The 26,222-nt window shown below is 36.4% G+C and overlaps 1 protein-coding gene across 3 annotated transcripts in view; it reads left to right on the top strand.

The window, feature by feature from the left end:
* LOC150077873 (WD repeat-containing protein 91) overlaps window positions 1-26,222 on the top strand; it is a 217,373-nt gene that overhangs the window by 94,348 nt on the left and 96,803 nt on the right. For all 3 annotated transcript variants that reach the window (XM_090384218.1, XM_090384217.1, XM_090384216.1), the window contains exons 9-12: window positions 2,739-2,776; window positions 17,082-17,176; window positions 21,506-21,602; window positions 22,477-22,583. In XM_090384218.1, coding sequence (XP_090240344.1) covers window positions 2,739-2,776; window positions 17,082-17,176; window positions 21,506-21,602; window positions 22,477-22,583 — 337 coding nt within the window. The remainder of the gene's footprint in view (window positions 1-2,738; window positions 2,777-17,081; window positions 17,177-21,505; window positions 21,603-22,476; window positions 22,584-26,222) is intronic.

Here is a 26,222-nt window from a genome sequence, read left to right as displayed (position 1 = left end):
AATTTATTGACTGCTTGTTCTTTTGCTTTCTTCATTGTTCTTTTTTGGGCTCCACTCTTTCCCTTTTTCTTTTCATCCATTTTTAACTAAAAATTTTATTAATTTAATTTTAAACTTTATATTTTCAATACAAATAGCAATAATAAACAAACACAATTTTGTATGTCGATTACTGTTTTGATAATGACTTGAACTGAAATTAATCAACTAAACTTTTGACCACTCTATATGGCTAAATGTTCGTATACATTGGGCATATCCCCCCCACTGTCCTCCTGTTAAGTTGGAGGTATGAAGAAATGATCTAATTTAGGTAATTTATTGACTGCTTGTTCTTTTGCTTTCTTCATTGTTCTTTTTTGGGCTCCACTCTTTCCCTTTTTCTTTTCATCCATTTTTAACTAAAAATTTTATTAATTTAATTTTAAACTTTATATTTTCAATACAAATAGCAATAATAAACAAACACAATTTTGTATGTCGATTGCTGTTTTGATAATGACTTGAACTGAAATTAATCAACTAAACTTTTGACCACTCTATATGGCTAAATGTTCGTATACATTGGGCATATCCCCCCCACTGTCCTCCTGTTAAGTTGGAGGTATGAAGAAATGATCTAATTTAGGTAATTTATTGACTGCTTGTTCTTTTGCTTTCTTCATTGTTCTTTTTTGGGCTCCACTCTTTCCCTTTTTCTTTTCATCCAATGGGCCGAGCACCAAACCCTGGGGGACTCCACTAATAACATTAGTCCACGTAGAGCAGTGTCCATTTATTACCATTCTCTGCCATCTCCAACTCAACCGTCTCTTTATCTATTGCAGCAACTTGCCCTTAATGCCATACCACTTTAATTTGTACAGAAGTCTGCCATGTGCAACAGTATCAAAAGCTTTCTTGAAATCCAAGTACATGAAATCAAAATTATGTTTTGCATCCAGTTCTTTTGTGACTACATCGTAGTATCCAGTCAAATTGGTCAGGCATGACTTCCCCTTAACAAACCCATGCTGTGTCAGAACTATTACTTCAGTCTTGTCTAGGTGATCCTGCATCACTGCTTTAACAGTGACTCCATTATTTTCCCTAGAACAAAAGTTAAACTAACAGGTCTATAATTATTTGTATCAACCTTTGGACCCCCCCTGTGAATTGGGGATACATTTGCACATCTCCAGTCCATGGGACCTCCCCTGAATCTAAAGATGCTCTCATAATTATGGCTGAGGGTTTGCTTACTTCCCTCACTGCCTCCTTCAATATAACTGGATAGATTCCATTTGCTCCAGGTGCCTTTTTTTATGTTAACTTCAACAGTTCCTCCTCCACTTTGCTCTCCATTATTACAAAATCACAAAATCGTTTAGCTCCCTGTTAGGGTTTAGTAAACTTCTATCCTCCCTTCCCTTACATAATTCCTCATGTGTTAATGTAGATGCAAAATACTCATTCAGATTGTCAGCTATTTGAGCAGGATCATCAACAGTCGAACCACCAACATCAAGTGGACCAATCTGATTCATCCCCTACCTTCTAGAGTTTACATAAGTAAAGAAGTCTTTGTTGTTTTTGTTTGCATCCTTTGCCAAGGATTTCTCATAATCAGCCTTTGCTAACCTAACCTCCTTTGTGACTTGATTACAGACTAGCTTATATCTGCCATAAGCTTCTGTGTCACCTGCATAATTTATATGCATCTCGCATTTTTCTTCTCTGTCAGGAGCCTCATTATTCATCTGACATCCATTTAGGCCTATAGCTTCCAAGATTAATTCCCTGAAGGCTTCCCACTTAGAAATCATTGTTTTTAACATCAGTTGATCCCACTGTACAGAATTTAAAACTGCCTGAGACCACTGTAGTCACCTTTATGAAAACAAAAATCCTTCCCTTTAACCTTGATGGTAGTTACATCTTTAAGCAAATCCCACATCAGTACACTGTGATCACTGTCACCTAGTGGTTCCTTTATCTGCAAATTCTTAATGCATGAATAATCACTGCTGATGATCAGATCAAGAGTATTACCCCCTCTGGTTGCCACTCGAACATGTTGCTGTAGAAAAAAAATCCTTCAATAAATCCACAAAAGTCTTGCTAGCGTGCAAGTGACCAATCGACAAGTTCCAGTCAATATCTGGAAAGTTAAAATCCCCCATTACAAGACATTCTGATTTACTGGCCCACTATTTCTCTGCATAATTGTTCATTGTACTCATCAGAGTCATTAGGCTATTAGTCTATTATTTAGCTATTAGTCATTAGTGTGAATGTGCTACAGAAGAGAATACAGACTTTATGTAGTGGCACCCTCTGTAACTTAGAAGCATTTTCATTGCAATCCTCTTCATCTTGAATAACTAAATTTGTGTCCTTCATCTTCCACCCAGAGGGCATGCCACACATTTTCAAAATCAATGCTGTAGCTGATTTTTTCTTTGTGAGGGATAGATGTCAGCTTAGGCTGGCCTACATTATATCCGAATCAACAGTATGAAGTTTTGCTTTCTATATATTTTTTCTACGTCAAGTGTGATTTCACTCTGGATATTCTTGGTTCCACTGAAAAAAAGCAAATTATTTTCCAACTTTCAGAATTTTTTCTAAACATGATTTTTATTAGAATAAAAAATGTTTGTGATTGTTCAGTATCAGTTGATATGTGAATTTATTAATGAAAACAATCTAATATTAAATGATCAATTATTTAAAAAACTGATGTACTTATTTTTCAGCTTCAGAACAAAAAGAAACTTTTTATATACTTAGTCAGGTAAGAATTCCATTAATGTTTTGACAGAATAAAGATGTAAGGTTCAGTTTCTTATTAAGGCAATATAACCTCAATTTTTTTCACAATGAGTACATATAAAATTTATGTAAACAATGTGTACATCTGCTACATTTATTGCTATATATAGATTTATAAATTTTAACACTTTACTAGTATAGAGAATTTTATATGACTTAGCCAGCAATAAGTGCATACATTCAACAGTTTTTATTGATGAAATGTAGAGTTGACATCCTGACTGTTTTTCACACTTAATTTTTTTTTTAAATGTTTGAGTTTCTGTGGGCGACTCAATACTTGGCCTGCCTATAGGTAACCTTGTCCAAAGTCATCATAGCACTTTGGCTAAATTACAGACATCCTTTATATATTAATAACATTAAGTAGTTATGGTCACTTTTAGTGCCATAAATTTGATCAATATTTAAAATCTTTTTTTCTTTTTTACTCCTTTCTTAAATTTATGCATTGTTTTCTCTTATTAAAATCTAATGAATCAGATATATATATTCCTCTCAAAAAATAGTGGAGGTACAGAGTTTCAAGTATACCAACTTCACAACATGAAGATTGGTGCTTTTTGGATTTTCAGTGAACAGATCAGTAACAGATCAGTCTAAGTTGAATTTATTAAATAAAGTTCATATATAGCTTGATAAGGAGGATAAAGTGCATACCAAAATATAGACTGATATAGTTTTATGTGCTCACCAAAATGTGTTTTATTTTTGTAAATTTTGCTAGTCAACACACACAATGTTACGAAAATGAAAATACCCAACCTTGACTGATTTTATGCTGCTGAACACTAAAATCACATTAAAATTTGTTGATTGCCTCTTGTTTTTGAATTACAGTTGGGATCTCACATTAGTGAGTTACTCTTCATTATCAACTACAGCTCTGGGCAAAACGCATGGCAACAATGCAGTTTCAGTACCACCAAACTTTTATCATCATATGATCGACAATTGTTGCTTCACTCTGCATCACGTGATAAGTTGTTGTCGCCTCAAATGCATCTTCAACTCTCAGTAATCCTTGCATACGGCTAGGTACTGGGTGATTTGTTCTCAGTTAATGGTTGTTCTCTGTGAGAGTCCTAATTTTTGCACAGTATTTGTGTTGTGTAAGATTAATATGCCTCATAATGCCCAGAAGATGAAATTTTTACAGCTATAAATGATTCTAGAACTAGGGGCCATAAATTATGGAGGGGGGATGTTTAGACTGGATTGCAGGAAGTTTTATTATAGCCAGCGAGTTATAAATTACTGGAATAAGTTACCTACATGGATTGGTGATGGAGGCTGACAGTTTGGGGAAATTCAAAGGTCAGTCAAAGGATCTATGGGAGGAGGAAATGCATAGGTTGTCTATTTCCTTTTCTTTTACTAATTATTTATTTTTAAAATTTTTCTTCTTATTATTATTTTATTTATTTATTTTTTTTTTTTGGCTAGTGCAGCATAAGCCATAGGCTTCCTAGCACCATGTGGCCATTGGTCTTGTCAATGATATACAAGAATTTTCCTAGCAAGGGTAAGGAGGTGATTATCCCCTGGTATAAGGCAATGGTCAGGCCTCACCTTGAGTACCACGTACAAGTCTGGAAGCCTCATTTTAGGAAGGATGTAGAGTTGCTAGAACGAGTATGGAGAAGGGCAACAAGATTGGTGAGAGGAACAAAGATGTTTCCTCTTATACCTGGAGAGGCCTAAATTCTGTAAGTTGCAGCATCTGGAGACTAGGCACCTGTGAGGTGATCTGATTGAGGTGAATAAGGCCTTGTATGGTTTGAGCAGTCTCAATGCCAATGGGATACTTCTGCTTGCTCAGATTAAGAACCTGAGTGGTCATAGATTCAAATTGAGGAAAGACTTTTGTTGAATAGATGTACGGAAATTTGCCTTTAGCCAGCGGGTAGTTGACTGCTGGAACAAACTTCCATCTGTCGTTGTGGAAGTGGACAGCTTAAATAAATTCAAGGAAGAAGTGGACAAATGTTTGGAGCGAATGGATGGGTGAAATGGGCAGTTTTTTTTTTCTTTTTTTTCTTTTTTTTGGCTGTTGCTTTCTTGCATCATGTACCTCTACCAATGCTAATTGTGTGAATAGTCCAGATGACTTAGTATGTGGAGAAGTCATGTTAGCTTCAAGCCATAAAAAAGCATACTTCTTTTACTCTGGGTGTAAAGTAGGCAACCAAGGCAAGAACTGGACTCCACACATGTGCTGCACTACCTGTTCAAAACTCAAAGCGTGGGTGAATCGAAAGGAATGCTTTATGCCTTTTGCAGTGCCCATAATATGGAGGAAGCCAACAAATTATGTCACAGACAAGTAACATTCTGTATAGTGCCTCTTATTATAAAAGGGATGACAATGAAGAAAAAGTATACAGTCACATATCCAAGTATACCATCTGCAATTCATCCTGTGCCTCGGGGTGAATTACTACCTATTCCTGAACCACCCAACAATTTTTCTATACATCCTAATTAAGAATTAAGATGAAGATACTGATGAACATCAACTTTGTTTATATCAATAAGTACAGCAGCTGTCTACATCAAGGGATCCAATGGACCCATTTGGTCACTCCAAATGTTTGTCTAGTTCAACCTTAAATTTATTTAAGCTATCAACTTCCACAACGACAGATGGAAATCTGTTCCAGCAATCAACTACCCGTTGGCTGAAGGCAAACTTCTGCACATGTATTCTACAACTGTCTTTCCTCAATTTGAATCTATGCCCCCGCAGGCTCTTAATCTAAGCAAGCAGAAGTATCCCATCAGCATTGAGCCTGCTCAAACTATTCAAGGCCTTATACACCTTAATCAGATCACCTCACAGGTGCCTAGTCTCCAGATGCTGCAAATTGCAGACTTAAAGCCATTCTTCATAAGCACACTCCTTTGTTCCTCTCACAAATCTTGTTGCCCTTCACTGTACTCATTCTAGCAACTCTACATCTTTCCTAAAATGAGGTCTCCAGACCTGTATACAGTACCCAAGGTGTGGCCTGACCATTGCCTTGTACAAAGGGGGGGGGGCCTCTACAGCCAGGTGCGTAGCACACACTTCTTCATTAGACCAGGGTTCGAGCCCGTCACCACCAAATATGGAGGATGCAGAAAGGTCAGGGAATGACCACCACATATCCTGGAGCAATATGGCCTTAGTTGCTAATGCTCCTAAAAACCAAAATAATAACAACAACAACAGTACAAGGGGATAATCACTTCCTTGTCTCTGCTAGAAAAATTCCTATATATCATTGACAAAACCCCATGACCTGCTCTGAATGCACAATTAACCCCAGGTCTTTTTCATTCTCCACCTTCCTGAGTGTAGTACCACAGATTTGGTACCTTTCTCTTGGGTTACTGCTACCGATATGCAGTACTTTGCATTTGTCAATGGTATAAACTTCAGTTGTCACTTCTCAACCCATCTAACTTTTCTAGATCCTGTTGCAGTAGCATACTTTATTATTAACAACCCTGCCAACCTTTGTATCATCTGCAAACTTGGACATTAAGTCTAATATACCTTCATCGATATCATTGTTAAATACATAAAACAGCAATGGACCTAGTACTGAACCCTGGGGGACTTCACTAATAACATTAGTCCACATAGAGCAGTGTCTATTTATTACCATTCTCTGCCATTTCGCACTCAACCATCCCTTTATCCATTGCAGTAACTTGCCCTTAATGCCATACTGCTCCAATTTGTACAGCAGTCTTCTGTAAGACACACAGTCTTACAAGTTAAATTAAATATCAATAGCGAGGTCACCTTGTTCGAACGATGAATTAATTAAAGAAAGAACGCTAGATATAGTGATATTGTAAACCTTACAAGAAAACACTTAAAGTCACAAATATTGTTTAAGATAGTGGGCCTCACACTAATGGAATTAATTTAAGAGAAGGACTATGTATATATAAAGTGCTTTAGCATCATAATACACAGCCATTTCTGAATAAACAGAATTTTTAAGGCGGCATCATTTTAGGTTATATCTCATATTGTGAATACCTTCACAACGAGTTGCCATGATATTGCACTACTTCGAATAAGTAACGCTTCACCTAAGGAGAAGACTAATGTTACTTATGCTCAGATAGATACCACCACCCAGACGGCACTGTTTCAGGGCTATTTTGTATATGTGTGGGATAATAACTCAACTATCCAATGGTCCCTATTAGACTTAGAAAAGCAAAAAGGTAGAGGGAAAGTAATAGTAGGAGTGGAAGAGGAAAAGAAACGGTGTAGAAGAATGAAAGGGACAGTAACTCCTTCAACTCACACCACTCAAAAACTCCTCGAATAGGCAACGCTTCCCCAGTGGAGAAGGCTGTTGTTGCCTATTCTTGGAAACTCCGGACATCATCAGGCTCCCCCTGGTGCCGTTTCAGGGCTATTTGGCCCTTCTTCGGTGGGTGGGTACCCGTGGGTGGGTACCCGAGTGATGCAATGATGGCAAAAACAGTTATGAAGTATAACTCCACAATATGAGAGATGCCTGATGGTGTATGATGTATTTAGACTAAGGCGCATTTAGGGCTAGAGCCTCAAGCTGCGAACAAATTTGGACTATGTATATATAAAGTGCTTTAGCATTTTAATACACAGCCATTTCTGAATAAACAGAAAATTTTTAAGGCGGCATCGTTTTAGGTTATATCTCATATTGTGAATACCTTCACGACGAGTTGCCATGATATTGCACTACTTCAAATAAGTAACACTTGGGTACCTACCCACTCACTGAAGAAGGGCCAAATAGCCCTGAAATGGTGCCGTCTGGGTGGTGGTACCTATCTGAGAATAAGTAACATTAGTCTTCTCCTTAGGTGAAGCGTTACTTATTCGAAGTAGTGCAATATCATGGCAACTCATTGTGAAGGTATTCACAATATGAGATATAACCTAAAACGATGCCGCCTTAAAAATTTTCTGTTTATTCAGAAATGGCTGTGTATTATGATGCTAAAGCACTTTATATATACATAGTCCAAATTTGTTTGCAGCTTTTTTAGGTTATATCTCATATTGTGAATACCTTCACAATTGTTCACAGCTTGAGGCTCTAGCCCTAAATGCGCCTTAGTCTAAATACATCATACACCATCAGGCATCTCTCATATTGTGGAGTTATACTTCATAACTGTTTTCGCCATCATTGCATCACTTGGGTACCTACCCACTCACTGAAGAAGGGCCAAATAGTCCTGAAACGGTGCCTTCTGGGTGGTGGCTATCTGAGAATAAGTAACATTGGTCTTCTCCTTAGGTGAAGCGTTACTTATTCGAAGTAGTGCAATATCATGGCAACTCGTGAAGGTATTCACAATGAGATATAACCTAAAACGATGCTGCCTTAAAAATTTTCTGTTTATTCAGAAATGGCTGTGTATTATGATGCTAAAGCACTTTATATATACATGGTCCAAATTTGTTCGCAGCTTGAGGCTCCAGCCCTAAATGCGCCTTAATTTAAGAGAAGGTTAAATTTAATGTAAGGGCAGGGATACCGTGAAAATAAACATTAGAAAGAGATAAAGGATCAGCGCCCACTACTTGAAAGAGAAAGCGAAGATAGCGAGATCGAAGCAGTGGGGGGGGGGGTCAGTGGATAGAAGGGCAGGAGATGAATTGCTGCCAGACATTACAATAGGGGTACCAGTGGGGAGCGGTCCTTGTTTACCGTTAACCGAGTGTGGATGGTGGTCAGTTTATAATAAGACGAGACGAATCAAGTAAATGGACGCAGATGTTTTCTGGATGGTTCTGGAAAAATTCTGAGCTTCCGGATGTACAAAGAAAGTTCGAGAAATTTCTGGAAACCGAAAGTCCCCTCTACGCGGGAAAAAGCTCAACTTTCCTGTCATGGGTCAAGGCAGTGTGATGTGCAATAGGCAAATGAGAATGGAGATGATGATGATGGGGAGATAGAAATGATTGGTTGAGAAAAGGAGGGGCGGTACGTAATTTCGAGGAATAAAAAGGGAAGAGCTCAAGAGAAAGGGTCTGATGAAAATTGTTTTGAGGTAGGCTTGGAAAACAGTCCCAGAAAGTGATCCATCAGGAGAACCAAATATGGTGAGATAACTAAGTTTTGAAAGTTTAAGTGAAGTATAGTTTAGGTTACTGTAAAGGGAACCTGCTCGAGATGAAACACAGAAGTCCGAAAGTGTCCGCAGAGAGATGTATTTAGGAGGAAAACGGAAAGAGATAATGCTTATGAAAAACACCGGACTGCCCTGCAGCCTACAGAGATAAATAAAGTAAGAGGGAGTGACTCCTACTGACTAATCTGGATCGTGACTAAAGATATGATGTCCAGGAATGATCGGCGAAGCGAATAGTATCCCTGATAAATGATAGCAGTTCCGGAGCTGAGGAAGAGCGATCTGAGTCTGATGGTGGACCCTGATGCAGAGCAGAAAGTCAAAGACCAATCCTTGTATTAGCTGAGGAATTCAGCTCACCAGAAGTAAGTGCTTAACGGCATTGTGTACCATTAGGTAATACAAAGGACTGTAGCTAAATATAGATGATGGTCAAGGGGGGATTCTTTTGGAATACATGTAGTTAATGCAATACTTATTCTGAGTGCAGAAATATCATACGGATTGATTAATAAAAGGGTAGCTCATAGTTACATTTCATCTGCCTAACTTTAATGAATGTAGAATGACACCTTTTGGAAGGGTTAATCAATAGGGTTGACAGAGTTATGTTAACATGTATAACATCCCAGAAGTAGAGGAGTGGTGCTGCTAACCACAGATAGCGGAGATTTTCCTTGAAAATCCAAAGGTGAGACAGAACCATTAAAGTTTAAATGGTAGCTTTATCAATGTTAAGGTGAGACTGGTCTAAAGAAACTTATCAGTCAGACAGTTAGCTTAAAAAGAAGAGAATTGTATTAGCGAAGGATTAAAGGAAAGATATGTGTAATAACTGTAGAAATAAATGTGATTGTTTTAATGAACTTTAATTGAAAAAAAAAATTATATATAAACGCAAGAGAGTGTTACTGGCCCATTGGCAAGATGTATAGGAAGGCCTAATGACCAGGATCGTAATCCATGCCATGTACTAATATCAAGTGAATAATGTGTAATGATTTGCTAGATTCCCTTTTTTTTTTTTGTAAATATGTATAATAAACTAATTGTATATATTGTAGAGAAACTGTGTTTGTCATTCTAATACCCAGCCTGAACAAACAAAGAGGGGGACATAACCACTGCTATTCCCTAGAGCCAATCTCTTCTGTGAGATAACAAGTCAGATGCAAAGTGGGGTATAGTAAGAATATAAATAATAATAAATGAGAAAGGGGATATTTAAGATAAGGAAGCTTAATAATAAATAAAATAGAAATATAGAGACAAAGGAAGCATATATAAACCCCCACCCACACACTTCCATGTGCAACAGTATCAAAAGTTTTCCAGAAATCCAAGTATATGATATCAAAATTATTTTTAGCATCCAATTCCTTTGTGACCACATTGTAGTATCCAATCAAATTGGTCAGACAAGACTTCCTCTTAACCCTTTGCTTGTCCACATAAATTTCGCATGTACTAAGCCGTACGTTCGTTTGAAATACCGTATTTCCCCATGTATAAGACGCACCTTAATTTTGGGGCCCGAAATTTGGAAAAAAAAAAAATGTATTACATAAAGTTATTGAACTCAAGTTTTATTCATCATAAAATTCATACAACTCCTCATAACTTGAATTCAGCACTGTACGAAAATCTTTTCTGAGCCATTTCTGGGCAGAACGTGGCAAAACATAACCTAATATACCAGTAACAAGTGTGAAACAATGAGCGCAAAGACAACAAGTGCAAAAAAGCGGGAAATGCAAGTAAAAAAAATCTACAACCACTGTATAAGACGCACCCAGTTTTTTGATCCCAAATTTTTCGAAAAAAGGTGTGTCTTATATATGAAATACGGTAGTTACTTTTAATCCAGCTAGCAGCATTTTCAAAAGCTGTTACGATGTCTCTGCTGGGTATGGCTGAAAAAAGTTCTATAAATAAACCAATTAAAAAGGCCCACACATTATGAAATATACCAAGAAGAGAAGACGGAAAACTCGTTTGGAGAAGGTGTCATTGTTACACAAAAATCATATCGAAGGAAAATTCCAAAGAAGCAATGAAAAAATCTAAAGTCTCAACAGAATGTGTCGAATGTGACAAACCATTTTGCCTACCTTGCCTACCTCAATGAATACCATAAATAATATTATGTAGTGTATTGAATGAGAAATTAAAGTTACTTTATATATATTTGTGCATTTTTTTTATATATTTAGTAACTCCATCATATTATTTCAGATTATTCACATTCTTGCGCTTTGTGAATCAGATGTGATGCACACTGAGTTGGAAGACATAAACTATAACACGTTTAGATCGAAAAACTGAGGAAGTTTCAGACATTTATCGAAAATTTATCGTATTTAAAACTCCAGTAAGTGTGTATCAAATGTGATGCACGGGACAGGCAAAGGGTTAACAAACCCATGCTGTGTGTGTGAACCATTGCTGCTGTCTTTTCTAGGTTATCCTATATTGCCTCTTTAACCAGTGACTCCATTATTTTCCCCGGAACAGAAGTTAAAGTAACAGGTCTAGAATTATGTGTCACCCTTTTAACCCCCTTTGTGAATTGGGGATACATTTTCTTCACATCTCCAGTCCATGGGAACCTCTCCTGACTCTAAGGTTGCTCTCATAGTTATGTCTAAGGATTTGCTTACTTCCATTTCTGCCTCCTTCATTATAACTGGATAGATTCCATCTGGTCTGGGTGCCTTTTTTTTGTTTTTCTTCAACAATTTCTCCACTTTGCTCTCAGTTATCACAAAATCACTTATTTCGCTGTTAGAGTTTGATAAACTTCTGGCATTCCCCTTCTTGAATAACTCCTCATGTGTGAATGTAGATGCAAAATACTCATTCAGTTTATCAGCTACTTGAGCAGGATTATCAATAGCCAAACCATCTAAGAACTCTTTGTTGTTTTTCTTTGTCCTTTGCCAAAGATTTCTCATAATCTGCCTAACTTCCTTTGTGACTTGATTACAGACTAGCTTATATCTGTAGGCTTCTATGTCATATGAATAATTTATATGCATCCCATACATTTTTCTTCACTGCCATGAGCCTCATTAGTTCATCTAACATTCATTTAGGCTTGAACTTTGAACAGTATTTCTTAGTTGGTATGAAAAGCCTATTTAAAGGTAATCACCATTTTATTAGGACTAGAAAAGGGTTACACCCTTTTGTAGTCCTAATTGTTGCTTTCTCTGCGAGTGGGACAGCCATGCCAAGGATATGCACTACGAGAAGAGGAGTTGGCCTCAACAAAAATCATTAACACCTGGAATGAAGAATGTAGCATTTGAACCTCTGGTAGATCCAAATAAAGTTTTGCTTCCACTACTCCACATCAAACTGGGGCTCATGATAAATTTCATGAAGGCTTTGGAAGTGAACTGTCCTGCATTTATATATTTGCAAGAGAAATTCACAACTCTTAGTACAGAGAAGATTAAGGCAGGCATTTTCCTTGGTCCACAAATAAGGCAATTTTACAAAGACAAACAAATTGAATGTGTCTCCTCAGTGATAGCAAGAAATCAGCTTGGAAAGCCTTTCAAAATGTTTTAACTGGTTTTCTAGGAAATGTTAAGGCCTGCAATTACAGGCAGCTTGTGGAAGATCTCATGCTTATGAAAAACTGGGGTGCAACATGTCATTGAAGATGCATTTCTTGCACTCGCACTTGGATTTCTTCCCACAAAACTGTGATGCTGGCAGCAACGAACATGGTGAGCATTTCCATCAAGGCATTGCAGCGATGGAACAAAGATACAAAAACAGATGGAATGCCGATGCATTAGCCGATTATTGTTGGATATTGAAAAGGGAAGCTCCCGAAGCTGAATGCAAGCAAAAGGCGAAAAGGTCCTGTGTTTGATACAGCTATGTTCGTAGCTACATCTTACTGTCATGTAAAAAAAAAAAAAAGTCATGTAAAAAAAATACCTTGTATAAATATAAAAATTATATTTTTATAATTTGATTCCTCTCCAGGTTTTGTTGCCATTCCTTCCACTACCATCCACAAGGCACAGCAGGAAATGTGATTCATCAGAAAAGGTTCGAGCCTGTCACCACCACCAAATACAGAGGATGCGGAAAGGTCAGGGAATGACCACTGGATATTCCTGGAGCAATATGGCCTTAGTTGCTAATGCTCCTAAAAACAAAATGACAACAACCTCTCAGGTGCCTAGTCTCCAGACACTGTAATCTGCAAAACTTAAGCCTTTCTTCGTAAGAGCAACCCTTCTGTTAATTTACTCTGATATTTGAAGGAAGCCTATGTTGTTATAAAATGGTTCTTCTGGCCTAGAATGCTTCAAAGTTTATGGGTGAAAGAGGGAATTCAGATCCGTGCTCCATTAGGAGGGATTATATATGAATACTTTGCAAGTTAGTTAACATTAGATTGAGGAACTCTGCAAGGATTAGGTTTGGGGGAAGCTTTTCCTGCTTGGCTTGCCATAGCTAGTTGAAGGAATTTGTTTTGTAAAAATGGAATTCATTTTAACAGAGGTGGTGCAAAGGCTTTGGCTAATATCATTAAGAAGCCCTTGTGTGATTTCTGTTCAGCGGAAACTACTAATTTCAGGATTGTGGAGCTCATGGGAATGTTGCAAGTTATTGGACAGTCCAAAATTACATTTGCACCCTCTTTGAGAGTACTTGTGTGCGACCTCTGATTACTGTATCCATTGGAAAGAGATAGTGAAATACACAAAGCAGCCACAGACCATGGGGGGGGGATATGCTTTAACATGTTCTTAAGCTATAATGGATGTGTCAGGTTTGTAAAAAGCAAAATGCAAAAATTTAATTTGCCTAAGTGAGAACAGAATCCTGCATGTGATTTCAAAAGTAAAAATAATGATGATTTACTCACTTTCAAATCTGAGGTTTTCACTAAGTCAACCAATGCTGATGTGGAGCTAATGGTGCCAGCCAGAGGTAATGAAGAATGAAGAACTTCATTATCATGAATACAAAAAAACAAACTCCTTGGATGTGACAATACTGTTCAGAGATTTGCAGAGAGTTTAGATGGATTTTGTGTGTGTGACATGAGATGTGGTAAAGGAAAGATGAAGGGGGGGGGGGTTACAGGCCAAACTATTCTGAGGAATATGACGAAAATCTCTTTAGACAACTTGAATGGGCAAGTGAGATTGCCTTAAGATTGTGTGATTGCCTCATTTTCGGTGGCTTTTTCCCACCTCATAAATTGGAAATCATGAACTTGCAATATGCATGGAAACAGTTTTTGAACCACATGGATGACTTATTTATTCTAACAAATCACAAAGTACAAGGTGTTTTGTCTTCAACCTGTTTCTCACCATAAATCCAAACTGCATCAAAAATTTACAATCAAGATTGAAGGAAGCTCTTTTAAAGGTAAAAAGTCTTCCTAACAAAATATTAATAGAAATAAAGTTTTATACCCAATTATTGGCTTAAGAGATTTTATGATTATCTACATTTATTTTTTACTAAACTGTAGAAGTCTTCTGTGTGTATGGTGTATTAATTGTTTAATTAATACACGAGAGTGAATATAAACATTTATATAAACATTGTGAATATGTACAGCCATGGTGGATATACAGGGTGTTTCAAAAGTGATGGTCAATACTTTAAAGGTGAACTGTACAGACTATAATATGCAAAAAAAGCCTAGTAAGCATGGGTCTTTAAGTGAATCGTTTTCGAGACATTGCATGTTTATAGTTGGGATCCACCACTGACTTGTTTGTTTAGGTTAGATTATGTTCATTCTCTCCCTTTCCCCTCTCTTAATGCTCTGAAACGTAGCAGGCATACTAGTACTAGTCAAAGGATAGTCAACATGGAAAGAGGTTACAACAACAAAGAGTATGCGGACATGCACTTCATGTATGGTAAAGCCAATGGCAGTGCACTCGAGGCTGCACATTTGTACCAAGAAGCATTTCCCCGCCGAAGGCAGCCCAACAGGCACGCATTCATCAGGGTACATCGATGCCTTAGAGAACATGGGTGCTTCGCACATGGAGTATGAGTAGGTAGGCCCAGAAGCATAACACCTGATGTTGAGGAAAGGGTATTAGAAAGAATAGAACAAAATCCAGGAATTTTGACAAGGAGGGTTGCTCTGCAAGAGCATGTACTGAGTCATAGCAGTGTGTGGTGAATTTTACATCGCCATTTGCCGTATCCCTACCATATCCAGCGTGTACAAGGTCTCAGCAATACAGACTACCATCCCAGAATGAACTTCTGCCAGTGGATGCAACAACAATTTGTTCACTGACAAAGCTGGGTTTACCCGTGATGGTATTTTTAATTTTCATAACTGTCACGTTTGGTCCAAAGAAAATCCTAATGCAATCATGAGTCATGACATCAGCAACGTTTCTCATTGAATGTGTGGACAGGACTACTAGGAGACCATCTAATTGGACACACTTTCTGCCAAACAGGCTAACAGGAGAGGAGATCTGTTCTTCCAGACCTCCTTGATGATAATGTTCCATTTCAGCAATGCCAGAACATGTGGTTTATGCATGATGGTGCACCGGCACATTTTGCTTGAGTTGTGACTCGGTATCTAACTAGAAGGCATGGTCAATGGTGTATAGGTAGCGGTAATGTGGCCTTCCAGATCACCAGACTTAAATCCTATGGATTTTTGTATCTGGGGTCATGTAAAAAAAAAGCTTGGTGTACACTTCTGACATTAACACAGTTGAGGAATTGCAGTGTCGAGTTGGAGCCTTTTAGCAAATCAGAAATGACCCAGGAATGCCTGAGAGGATTCATAACTCAATGCAGAGAAGACTACAAAGCTGCATATAGATGCAAGGACAGCATTTTGAACACCTTTAATAACATCTGTAAAATCCTGTGGTGTTGAAACCAAAAATTAAAAATGTATTATCTTATGTTTAATAAAACCACCCTTAGCAAAGGATTTACAGCTTTTTGCTAAACAATTGCTCCCATAGTCAGTGGCAGATCTTAACAGAAAATGTGCATTATCTTGAAAACAGTTCATTTGCGGCCCGACATTCACTGGGACTTTTTTTGCTTGTTTCAGTTTGTACTTTTCACCTTTAAATTATTGACCATCATTTTTGAAACACCCTGTATAATTTAAAGTTAGACGCACAATTATTGTCTCTACTAAGGCATGTTGTGTATTTGTCAATTTTTGTATTTTCATTGTATGAAAACATTTTTTTAAAACCTTTTGCTTTGCTAAAAAAAAAAAAAAAAAAAAAAAAAAAAGATTTCTGTAATATGCATTTTGTTTAGGTGAGAAATAAAAAGGCTTCTGCTAACCAGAAGAACTGTTGCACACAGTTCTTGACAGACAGTTCTTCACAGTTCTGAAAGTTTCATAGCATCTTAAAGAATAACTGACAGCCACTGCTATTGCTAGGGAGGCGTTCAAGACAGAATTATAAAGGAAAGAAAGGAAGGATAAACAGTTGAATAATGTGAATGCTTAGCTTTGTCAAAATAAGTTAATATCTCAATTTTATTTATGGTTACAAAGGAATTTCTTAAATTTGGTTATTGTCACTTATTTGCAGAATTGCATAGTTATCTATGGGTATCTGCTTATTTCGTGAGAATTTTTATGACAAATTTAGTTTAGATGGATAGTATTTGACCATCTAGTTGATGTCATAGTACCAAAGCGAGCTGAATGTTGAAAATTTAAGGAGACTCTTCAAGCTCTGGAAAACGAATAAGCCATACGTATATTAAATGTTATATTAAAAAAAAATTATACAGGTAACACAAAAAGGGTTTCAAAAATGAATACTTCAAAACTGAGGTAAGCTCATTTTGTATTTTCTGCTAAGTGAAATCCAATTCAGTGGATGTGACCAATTCAGAAGAAAATTTTCTGTAATTTTGACTGTTTCAAGAAGTATGTCAGAAAACTATAATTTGGAAAAGGCTTGAATGCCGTTCTGATTTAAAAAATTTTTTTTTAAAATAACATCCATATACTAAGCACTTAATGTTTAATGTGTGCCTTTTATTGCCTTTACACAACATTTCACAATATATAAAAAAACTTTTTGCAATGTTTTTTATAATGTGAAAATTTTATTTTACTGGAATTTTAGGAAGAATATAGTGAACATCGCTCCTGCATTACACACTGTAAATTTAATAGCTCAGAGTCCATTGTTGCAAGTGCTGATATGGATGGAGTAATCAAGTAAGTAATGCTAGAAACGATTCTTGAAAAAAAAAAAAAAAAAAAGTTTATTAAAATGAAGGTTTCTGTTTATTTCTGCACTTAATTCAGTGGCGAGGAAAACCTGATCTGCCTAGCTTTACAGTGCACAACCTAATTTGAGAGACAAGCAACAAAAAGATATTAATGTCAGTGAATAATTATTATATTCCTATTAAAATATTATTAAACAATTTTATGTTGTATTACTGATAATAAAACTAATTGGTTTAATGTGAAAATAAATCAAACAAAACTTTTATCACTTCTAAAAATAACTATTGCAGTATTTGATTTTATTGCTTTGGTTTAGGTTCTGGAAAACAATAAAATGGCGATGTAAATGTAAACACTTCAAATATTTTCATAAATAATATTTTATATATACAGTAATAATAATAACCACCTGCCTAGTTTGACAGCATTGGTTCATTTGAAATTTCTTTAATGATAAATATATAGAAAATATAGATATTATTTATAATGCATCTTGCATTTTTCCCTCCTGAATTGGTCCCTATGCCAAAAAGGTTACTTGCCACTGATGTTAGTTATTCTCTTAACTGGTTTCTTGTATGTTAAATAAATTAATTTATACATAAGTAAAATGAGTGTTATTACGTTCTTATTATAACTTAGCTAGCTTCTCTCTCTCTCTCTCTCTCTCTCTCTCAACTGATTCCTTGTGTATTAAATATAATTAAATTATCACACATGAATAATAAATAAAATTGAAGTTACCTGAAATTACCCTTTCTTTAACTCTTCAGGAGTTGCATGGGGTAGAAATATACCTCAATATTTTTTATTATTATTTTTTTTTCATCTTTCATGTAAAATGGTTTTTTCTCTAAGCTTACTTAGACCATATCTACCTTTCAAGAACATTTGAAAATTTGCATCACAGTAATAAAATTTGTTTAAATGCCATATCTGTGAAAAAAGTGCTATTAGAAGTTTAGCTTTAATGGCAATCCAATAATGTAAAAAAACTAAAATTAAATCTTTCAGTAAACCTGCCTTGCATATTTGTATATAATTATAAACATTCCATTCCACATTTAAAGCTTTATTTATAACCCATCATAAAATGTGAAAAACATTTTACTTTTTTACCCCCTTTCTTTTTCATTTTTTGTGGTGAAAAAGCTGTGTTGAAATTAAAGGCTGTTATGTAAATTTTTTAATTTTTATCCTCCCTTGTTAATTAGTGATTTTTTGTGCAGCCATCCTCCACGCCATAATATTTTATCCGATTAAACTCACCTTTTCCTTAGCAGTGGAATACCAGGACAGCCTATTATGTAATTGTGTACCATCTGTCAAAAAAAAAGGGGTAGTTATAGGCTTAATAATGGTTCAGTATGAACAGGTATTGTACTAGAAGAGTGATTAAACCAATGGCACACATGCTACAAGTGACATGCATAGGAAAATATACTTCCACATAGCCACCCATAAATATATTACACTAGAAGTTCTCAAAGTGTGGATCCTGGGGTTTATGAGCAGCTGGGGAAGTTGGCACAATATTTTAAATTTTGCCTCAGTTTTTAAATTATTATTATTTATTTATTTTTTTCAATGTGATTGTTTCATTTTATAAAGTTGTAAAATTCTATCATTGTTGTATTTGATATATAGATTAAAATTTAATTATTAAAAGTATATATTTTTCTCATCATCGATCCAAGTGAAATCAATATTTTTGCCATTAACATTACCATAGGCATACCATTCAAGCTTATGCAACTTCAGCCAAAAAACCAACAAAAAATGCTCCAATTTCACCCCTCCATTCATTCCAAATACCTGTCCAGCTCAGCCTTAAATTTATTTAAGCTATCAACTTCCACAACAAAAGATGGAAGTCTGTTCCACCAATCAAATACCTGCTGGCTAAAGGCAAACTTCCGCACATCTATCCTACAACTGTCTTTCCTCAATTTGAGAATTTATGCCCTCTCAGGTGATTATTCTGAGGAGGAGGAAGAATCCCATCAGCATCGAGCATGCTCAAACCATTCCAGGCTTTATACACCTTAATCAGATCACCTCACAGGTGCCTAGTCTCCAGACTAATCTACAAAACTTAAGCCTTTCTTCATAAGAGCAACCCTTCCTTCCATTCACTAATCTTGTTGCCCTTCTTTGTAGTCGTTCCAACAGCTCTGCATCCATCTTAAAATGAGGCCTCCAGACATGTGTACAGTACTCAAGGTGTGGCCTGACCATTGCCTTATACAAGGGGATAATCACATCCTTATCCCTGCTAGAAAAATTCCTGTATATCATTGACAAAACACCATGAGCTACTCTTGCAGCCCGTCTGCACTATTCAGAAAACTTCATATCTGCCTGCACAATTACCCCCAGGTCCTTTTCATTCTCTACCACTGTCAGTGTAGTACCACAGAGTTGATACGTTACTCTGAGGTTACTGCTTTACATTTGTCAATGTTAAACTTCATTTGCCACCTCTCAGCCCATATGCTCAACTTTTCTAGATCCTGTTGCAGCAGCGTACTGTCATTAGTGTCCTTAACAACCATACCAACCTTCATATCATCTGCAAAACTTGGATATTAAGCCTGATATACCATCATCAATATCATTTATAAATACAGAAAACAACAATGGGCCAACACTGAACCCTGAGGGACACCACTAATAACATTAGTCCATGAAGAGCAGTGTCCATTGATTACCACTCTGTCTTGTCCGACTCAACCATCCCTTTATCCATAGCAGCAATTTGCCTCCAATGCCACACTGCTCCAATTTGTGCAGCAGTCTTCCATGTGCAACAGTATCAAAAGCCTTTCTAAGATCCAAATATATGATATCAAAGTTATTCCCTGCATCCAATTCCTTTGTAACCACATCATAGTATCCAGTCGAATTGGTAAGACAAGACTTCCCTTAACAAAACCATGCTGTGTCTGAGCTATAACTGAAGTCTTGTCTAGATGATCCTGCATTGCTTCTTTAACCAGTGCCTCATTAATTTCCCTGGAACAGAAGTTAAACTAACAGGTCCTTAATTACTTGTGTCGCACTTTGATCCTCCTTTGTGAATTGGGGTCACATTTGCACACCTCCATGGATTCCTCCCCTGAGTCCAAGGAAGCTTTCATAATTATAGCTAAGGGTTTGCTTACTTCCTTTGCTGCCTCATTTAATATAACTGGATAGATCCCATCCACTCTGGGTGCCTTTTTTATGTTTATCTTCAACAATTTCTCCTCCACTTTCCACTCAGTTATTACAAAATCATCTGTCTCACTGCCAGAGTTCAATTCACCGCTGGCATTCCCCTCCCTGAATAACTCCTCATGTGTGAATGTAGATGTAAAATACTCATTTAGTTTGTTAGCCATCTGAGCAGGATCATCAACAGTTGAACCATCAATATCCAGTGGACCAATCTGATTCATCCCTTTCCTTCTAGAGTTTACATAGGTAAAGAACTCTTTGCTGTTTTTTCTTTGCATCCTTTGCCCAAGATTTCTCATAATCTCCTTTGTGACTTGGTTACAGACCAGCTTATATCTATCATAGGCTTCCATATCACCCATTAATTTATATGTATCCCATGCATTTTTCTTCTCTGCCACATGTCCCATTAGTTCATCTGACATCCATTTAGGCCTAAACCTTGATTGATATTTCTTAGTTGGTATGTAAAGCCTAGTAGCTTCAAAGATTAATTCTTTGAATGCTTCCCATTTTGAATTTGCTGTTGGTAACATTATTAGTTGGTCCCACCGTATAGAATTTAAATACTGTCTAAGACCACCGTAGTCACCTTTATGAAAGCAAAAACCCTTCCCTTTACCCCTGATGGTAGTTACCTCTTTGAGTAAATTCCACTTTTAGATTATTTCATAGGATTGACATTATGGAAATCCATAATGTAAAGTGTTCATGGAGTTCTAAGTGTGAATGACAATGACGAGTGACATTTTTGTTGTTAAGCTGGAGTTTCAACTTCAGGAAAGATTGTGTGAGATTGTTACATGGCTTCCATCAGGAAGGCAAATATATAATTATGGAATAATTTTAAAACCACCATTCATAGAGTAGATGAATGTACTTATGCCATTAAGAAAATGTAGCACAAGGAGATGTAGATTGGATTTATAAGCTCTGAATATATGAAGGTGGGTGGAAAAAATTACTTTTACCTCATCAAATTGCAGCGTAACATTTTATTTTGTTTTATAAGTAATATAGGTGACTTTTTAAAAATATATAATGCTTGTATTTTAAGGTAAACATTTTATATATAATCTCTGATTCTTTTAATAGAATATGGACTCCAAGCCCGTCACTACAAACAGAACACACCATTGTATCTCAGTCAAGTGTTTTAGCTTTAGAATGGGCTAGTAAAAGAGAAAAATTGGTAAGTAATAATGATAATGATATTTTGTTGACTTTAAATTGCCATAAAAACCAGCATGGATTACATCTCTACTTTTTGTAACTTATTAAGTATGAGCTGAAAACTTATTTCTAGAATCAAAGTTACCTTAGCCAACTATAGATCACAACATTAAATTGAAATAAGAAAAGAATATCATTTTTCCTACTTGGGAAGTTCATGTGGCAGTTGTAGACATCTGCTGTTTGCAAGTTGTATTAACAGGAAATGAAGTACTCATTACTTTTGACCTTCATCACGTCTTTAAATGAGACATTTTCTTCATGGGTAATATCCATCAAGAAATAAAGTAATAATACTTATTGCTATTCTAACACTGTATACACTACAATAAATAATTTTAAGAAATGAGCATCGTGTTACAAACCCTGTACCAGGTTCTTTTTCATGTGCAATGAGTAGAAACAAGTATTACAGATTTGCCTTTCTCAAACTGCCCATTACCAATAGCCATGATAAATTGGCATTGGGGACATTGGGAATAAGATAGGATAGCCCCACTTTGTCATGAGATGTATTAGCTTTATATTAGGGTATTTATGTATCTTACCTTAGTTTTTACTTCACTATTTCATTCAGACCTCTAGAGTGGCTTACTTCAGCCTTCCCTATCTTTAATATTTCATTCTAGTTATAAACATTTCTTATATAATTTCTCATGGCTTGTGACTTTACATTTTCAGTAACATGTTGTACCATTTCCATTTTCCACCAATGGACATGGGATTAGTATAACAAATGATAGTGAACTCTGAATAGGACTTTTTTTTTAAAGATAAATGTTTTGGCAGGTTTTCTCTTATTATATAAAGATTGAGAAATCTTTAAATTTTAGCTCCTCTATGGTAATATTTCTGGACGGTTGAGGTTATATGATACAAAGGACAGGAAAGTTGTTGGAGATATTTCACAAGATGTATCTTCTCTTCTGAAAGACCAGAGGTAAGTTTTGCTGAATGTCCACATCATTTTGCTTAACCTCCCTTATTTTTTAATTCTTTATAAATCCTTTAGAGTTGAGATGATGCTTTAAAAACTTAAAAATATTTAAAATAAATTTATTGAACTTGTAAGAAGAAGATACAGTTACAGTGATCTTGTGAACAGAGGCCAAAGGGATTTACAATGGGTTAGTTAAAATATTGCTAAGTACCAAGATTAGAAATAAATAGCCATACATTTTTAATAAAAATTGTCAAACAGATAATACATAGTCATCAACCTAAACTTATTAAGGTTAGTTTATTAGTTCATTCATCACTAAAATAGATGGGTGATGAATTCAGTTGAAGGAGATGATACTTTGTCTGTTCTATATAAATACGTCCAGCTTCTAAGATTCAGCTTGATTGAGATCATCACAGAAATATATGGTGTTATATGGGAAGAATTTTTGAAAGTTTTGATCTTGTTGAGATTCAAGCATAGGCAATTTGCTTCCTATGATTCTCTAGCTTGAACTTTCCAAATGTTGATGTGACTATGGGTTTCAATACAGAGATTGCTGAATAACATAGACATGAAGATGTAAATTCTACTTAATATTGGGATGTAATCCACATTTTTGAATATGACGGATTTTGAAATTGATTTTGGGAAATAGAAACATCCATTGGGCCATTTAACAATGCAATGGCAAAATTTGCTCCTGCAGTAAATGGCACTTTGACTAAAATCAAACCTTCTTACACCTGTCCTACAATTATACTGGTGAAAAAATTTCAATAACATAAAAGAAAACTAACTTTTGAAATTCTGTTATGTTAATCCCAAATATAAATGCACACATTTTACAGAACATTACAATTTTGAAGGGAAAAAAGCAATAATTAGTTTTCAAACCAACATTAAAAAATAAGCTTGTTTATTGAATTTATACAAAACAGAAGAGTACAGAGGATTCAGGAAGGAATGATTCATAACTATACGCCAACAAGTGAAGTGGTGGAACCCGTGTTTAGTTTCCAGAGCTAAGTTCCGGTCAACCCTTCCCAATCTTTTCCATCATGCAGTATGACTGATGACTTTTGAGGTTATAATGGACATCATGGCGAGATCCAATTTTCCTTATATTTCGAAGGTACAGCTGTAAAACGGTGTTCGCAGGCTGGTCACTAGTTAGTATACGGGACCGAACCTATAGGCATCTGCCTCCTTTTTCAATAGTGAAAAAGGAGGCAGATGCCTCTGAAAGCTACGGTGTTTTAGCGCTTTTATAGGTTTTTATTATCCTGTGTTTTATGTACATTGTTTATTGTAATTTATTCATTGCAGTTTAAAATTTCATATTTTATTGTATAGACAGTTACCTTTTTATCAGTTTTATTCATTGGAATTATATCATTCTATTTATTTCATTTATTTGCATCATTATTTTAATATATAATAATTCACAATGCTATTTATTTATTTTATTTAATAAAGGTTGGTGTAGGATTGTGCAGTTATTACGAATATCTCAGTTATCAGTTGAAACTACTGCTCATCTCAGTTGCTCAAATTATTCGCTGTATGATTCCTTTCACCTCGAAGGTGGTACTTGTGCATATATCCTCTCCGATATTCCCTGTCAGAGACTTGGTAATTTGGAATCTCCTCTTTTCGATCTTCTCTGGCTTAAAATCTCTCTACCTCATTATGTCAAATTCATCTGTTGTCTCTACCGTTCTCCCAACTCCACTAATCACTTGGAGCTCTTTGACTTCCTCTCTTTGCACTTGACTTTTTCCATTCCAACTCTCCTAATAGCGAGGTAATTTTCCTTGGTGATTTTAATGTTCGCAACTCTAGCTGGCTTCCGTTTTCTAGTCACACCGACCCAGCAGGTCGAGATGCTGAGGCTTTTGCAATTACTAATGACCTAGAACAGATTGTTCATTTACCTACAAGAATACTGGACAATCCTAATCATACAGCCAACACACTTGATCTTTTTCTCACAAACAACCCTTCTAAGTACACGGAGACCTTCCGTCTGATCAACGATCGCCACTACGGATTCCGTCAGTGTTGATCCACTGGTGATATTCTGGCTTATGTTACTCATTTATCGACAAATTCAATGGAAACGTTTGGTGAAACTAAAGCAGTTGCTCTTGACATTTCAGTGGCTTTCGATCATGTTTGGCATAAAGGTCTTCTAAACAAGCTTCCATCTTATGGTTTGCCGACTGTTTTTGTAATTGGTTATCCAGATTTCTCTCTGATCGCTCACTGAGGGTGATGGTAGGTGGCTCTGTCTTCTAACTTATTCTAACTCCACTAATGCTGGTGTCCCCCAAGGTTCAGTTCTTTCCCCCACTCTTTTTCCTCTTGTGTATTAATGACCTTCTTCCATTGACTGGAAATCTTATCCATAGTTTTTCCAATGATAGCACATTGCATTCCACTTTCCATTTTGAGAAAACTTGCTCTGCTCAATCAGCTTCAACTTCTCGAATATCCGCTACCAATTTCTTAAATGACGATCTCCAGGTAATTCTCCAGTGGGGCAAAGACAACTTAGTTGATTTCAATCCTTCTAAAACTCAACATTAGCATTAGTAGAGGCATACGATGCAAAAAAACGAGTTTATGCAACATCAACCAAAAAAAAAAAAAAAAAAAAAAAACTCCCATTTCACCCCTTCATTCTATAGGCTATTACTTCCACAACAAAACATGGAAGCCTGTTCCACCAACCAACTACTCGCTGGCTAAAGGCAAATTTCCGCACATCTATTCTACAACTAACTTTCCTCAATTTGAAACTGTGCCCCAGAGGTTCTTAGTCTGAGCAAGAGGAAGAATCCCATCAGCAGTCATCTTGCTGAACCCATTCAAGGCCTTACACACCTCAATCAGATCACCTCACAGGTGCCTACTCTCCAGGTGTTGCAATTTGCAGAACTTAAGCCTTTCTTTTTAAGTGCGCCCCTTTGTTCCCCTCACCAATCTTCTTGCCCTTCTTTGTACTCGTTCTAGCAACTCTATATCCTTCCCAAATTGAGGCTTCTCGGTGTGGCCTGACCATTGCCTTGTATAACGGGATAATCACCTCCCTGTCCCTGCTAGCAAAATTCCTATATATCATCGACAAGACTCCATGACCGCCCCTGGCAGCCCATCTGCACTGCTGAACGAACTTCAAATTTAACTGCACAATTATCCCCAGGTCTTTTTCGCTTTCCACCTCCCCGAGTGTAGTACCATAGAGTTGGTACGTTTCTCTTCGATTATTGCTACCCATATGCAGTACTTTGCATTTGTCAATATGACACTTCAGTTGCCACTTCTCAGCCCATTTTTTCAACTTATCTAGATCCAATTGGAGTAGCGTACTGTCTTTACTGTCTTTAATTACCCTGCCAACCTTTGTATCATCTGCAAACATGGACATTAAACCCGATATATCTTCATCAATATCATTGATAAATATACAAAACAACAATGGGCCCAACACCGAACCCCGGGGAACTCAACTAATAACATTTGTCCATGAAGATCAGTGTCCATTGATTGAAGAGCAGTGTCCTCTGTCATCTCTCACTCAACCGTCCTTTTATCCATTGTAGCAACTTACCCTTAATGCCATACCTCTCC

This window comes from Mastigoproctus giganteus, chromosome 11 (assembly GCF_048544385.1).
Source record: "Mastigoproctus giganteus isolate SK-2022 chromosome 11, ASM4854438v1, whole genome shotgun sequence".
Lineage (NCBI taxonomy): Eukaryota > Metazoa > Arthropoda > Arachnida > Uropygi > Thelyphonidae > Mastigoproctus > Mastigoproctus giganteus.
The sequence above is the reverse complement of the archived record's forward strand: the minus strand, read 5'-3'. Positions and strand labels throughout refer to the sequence as shown.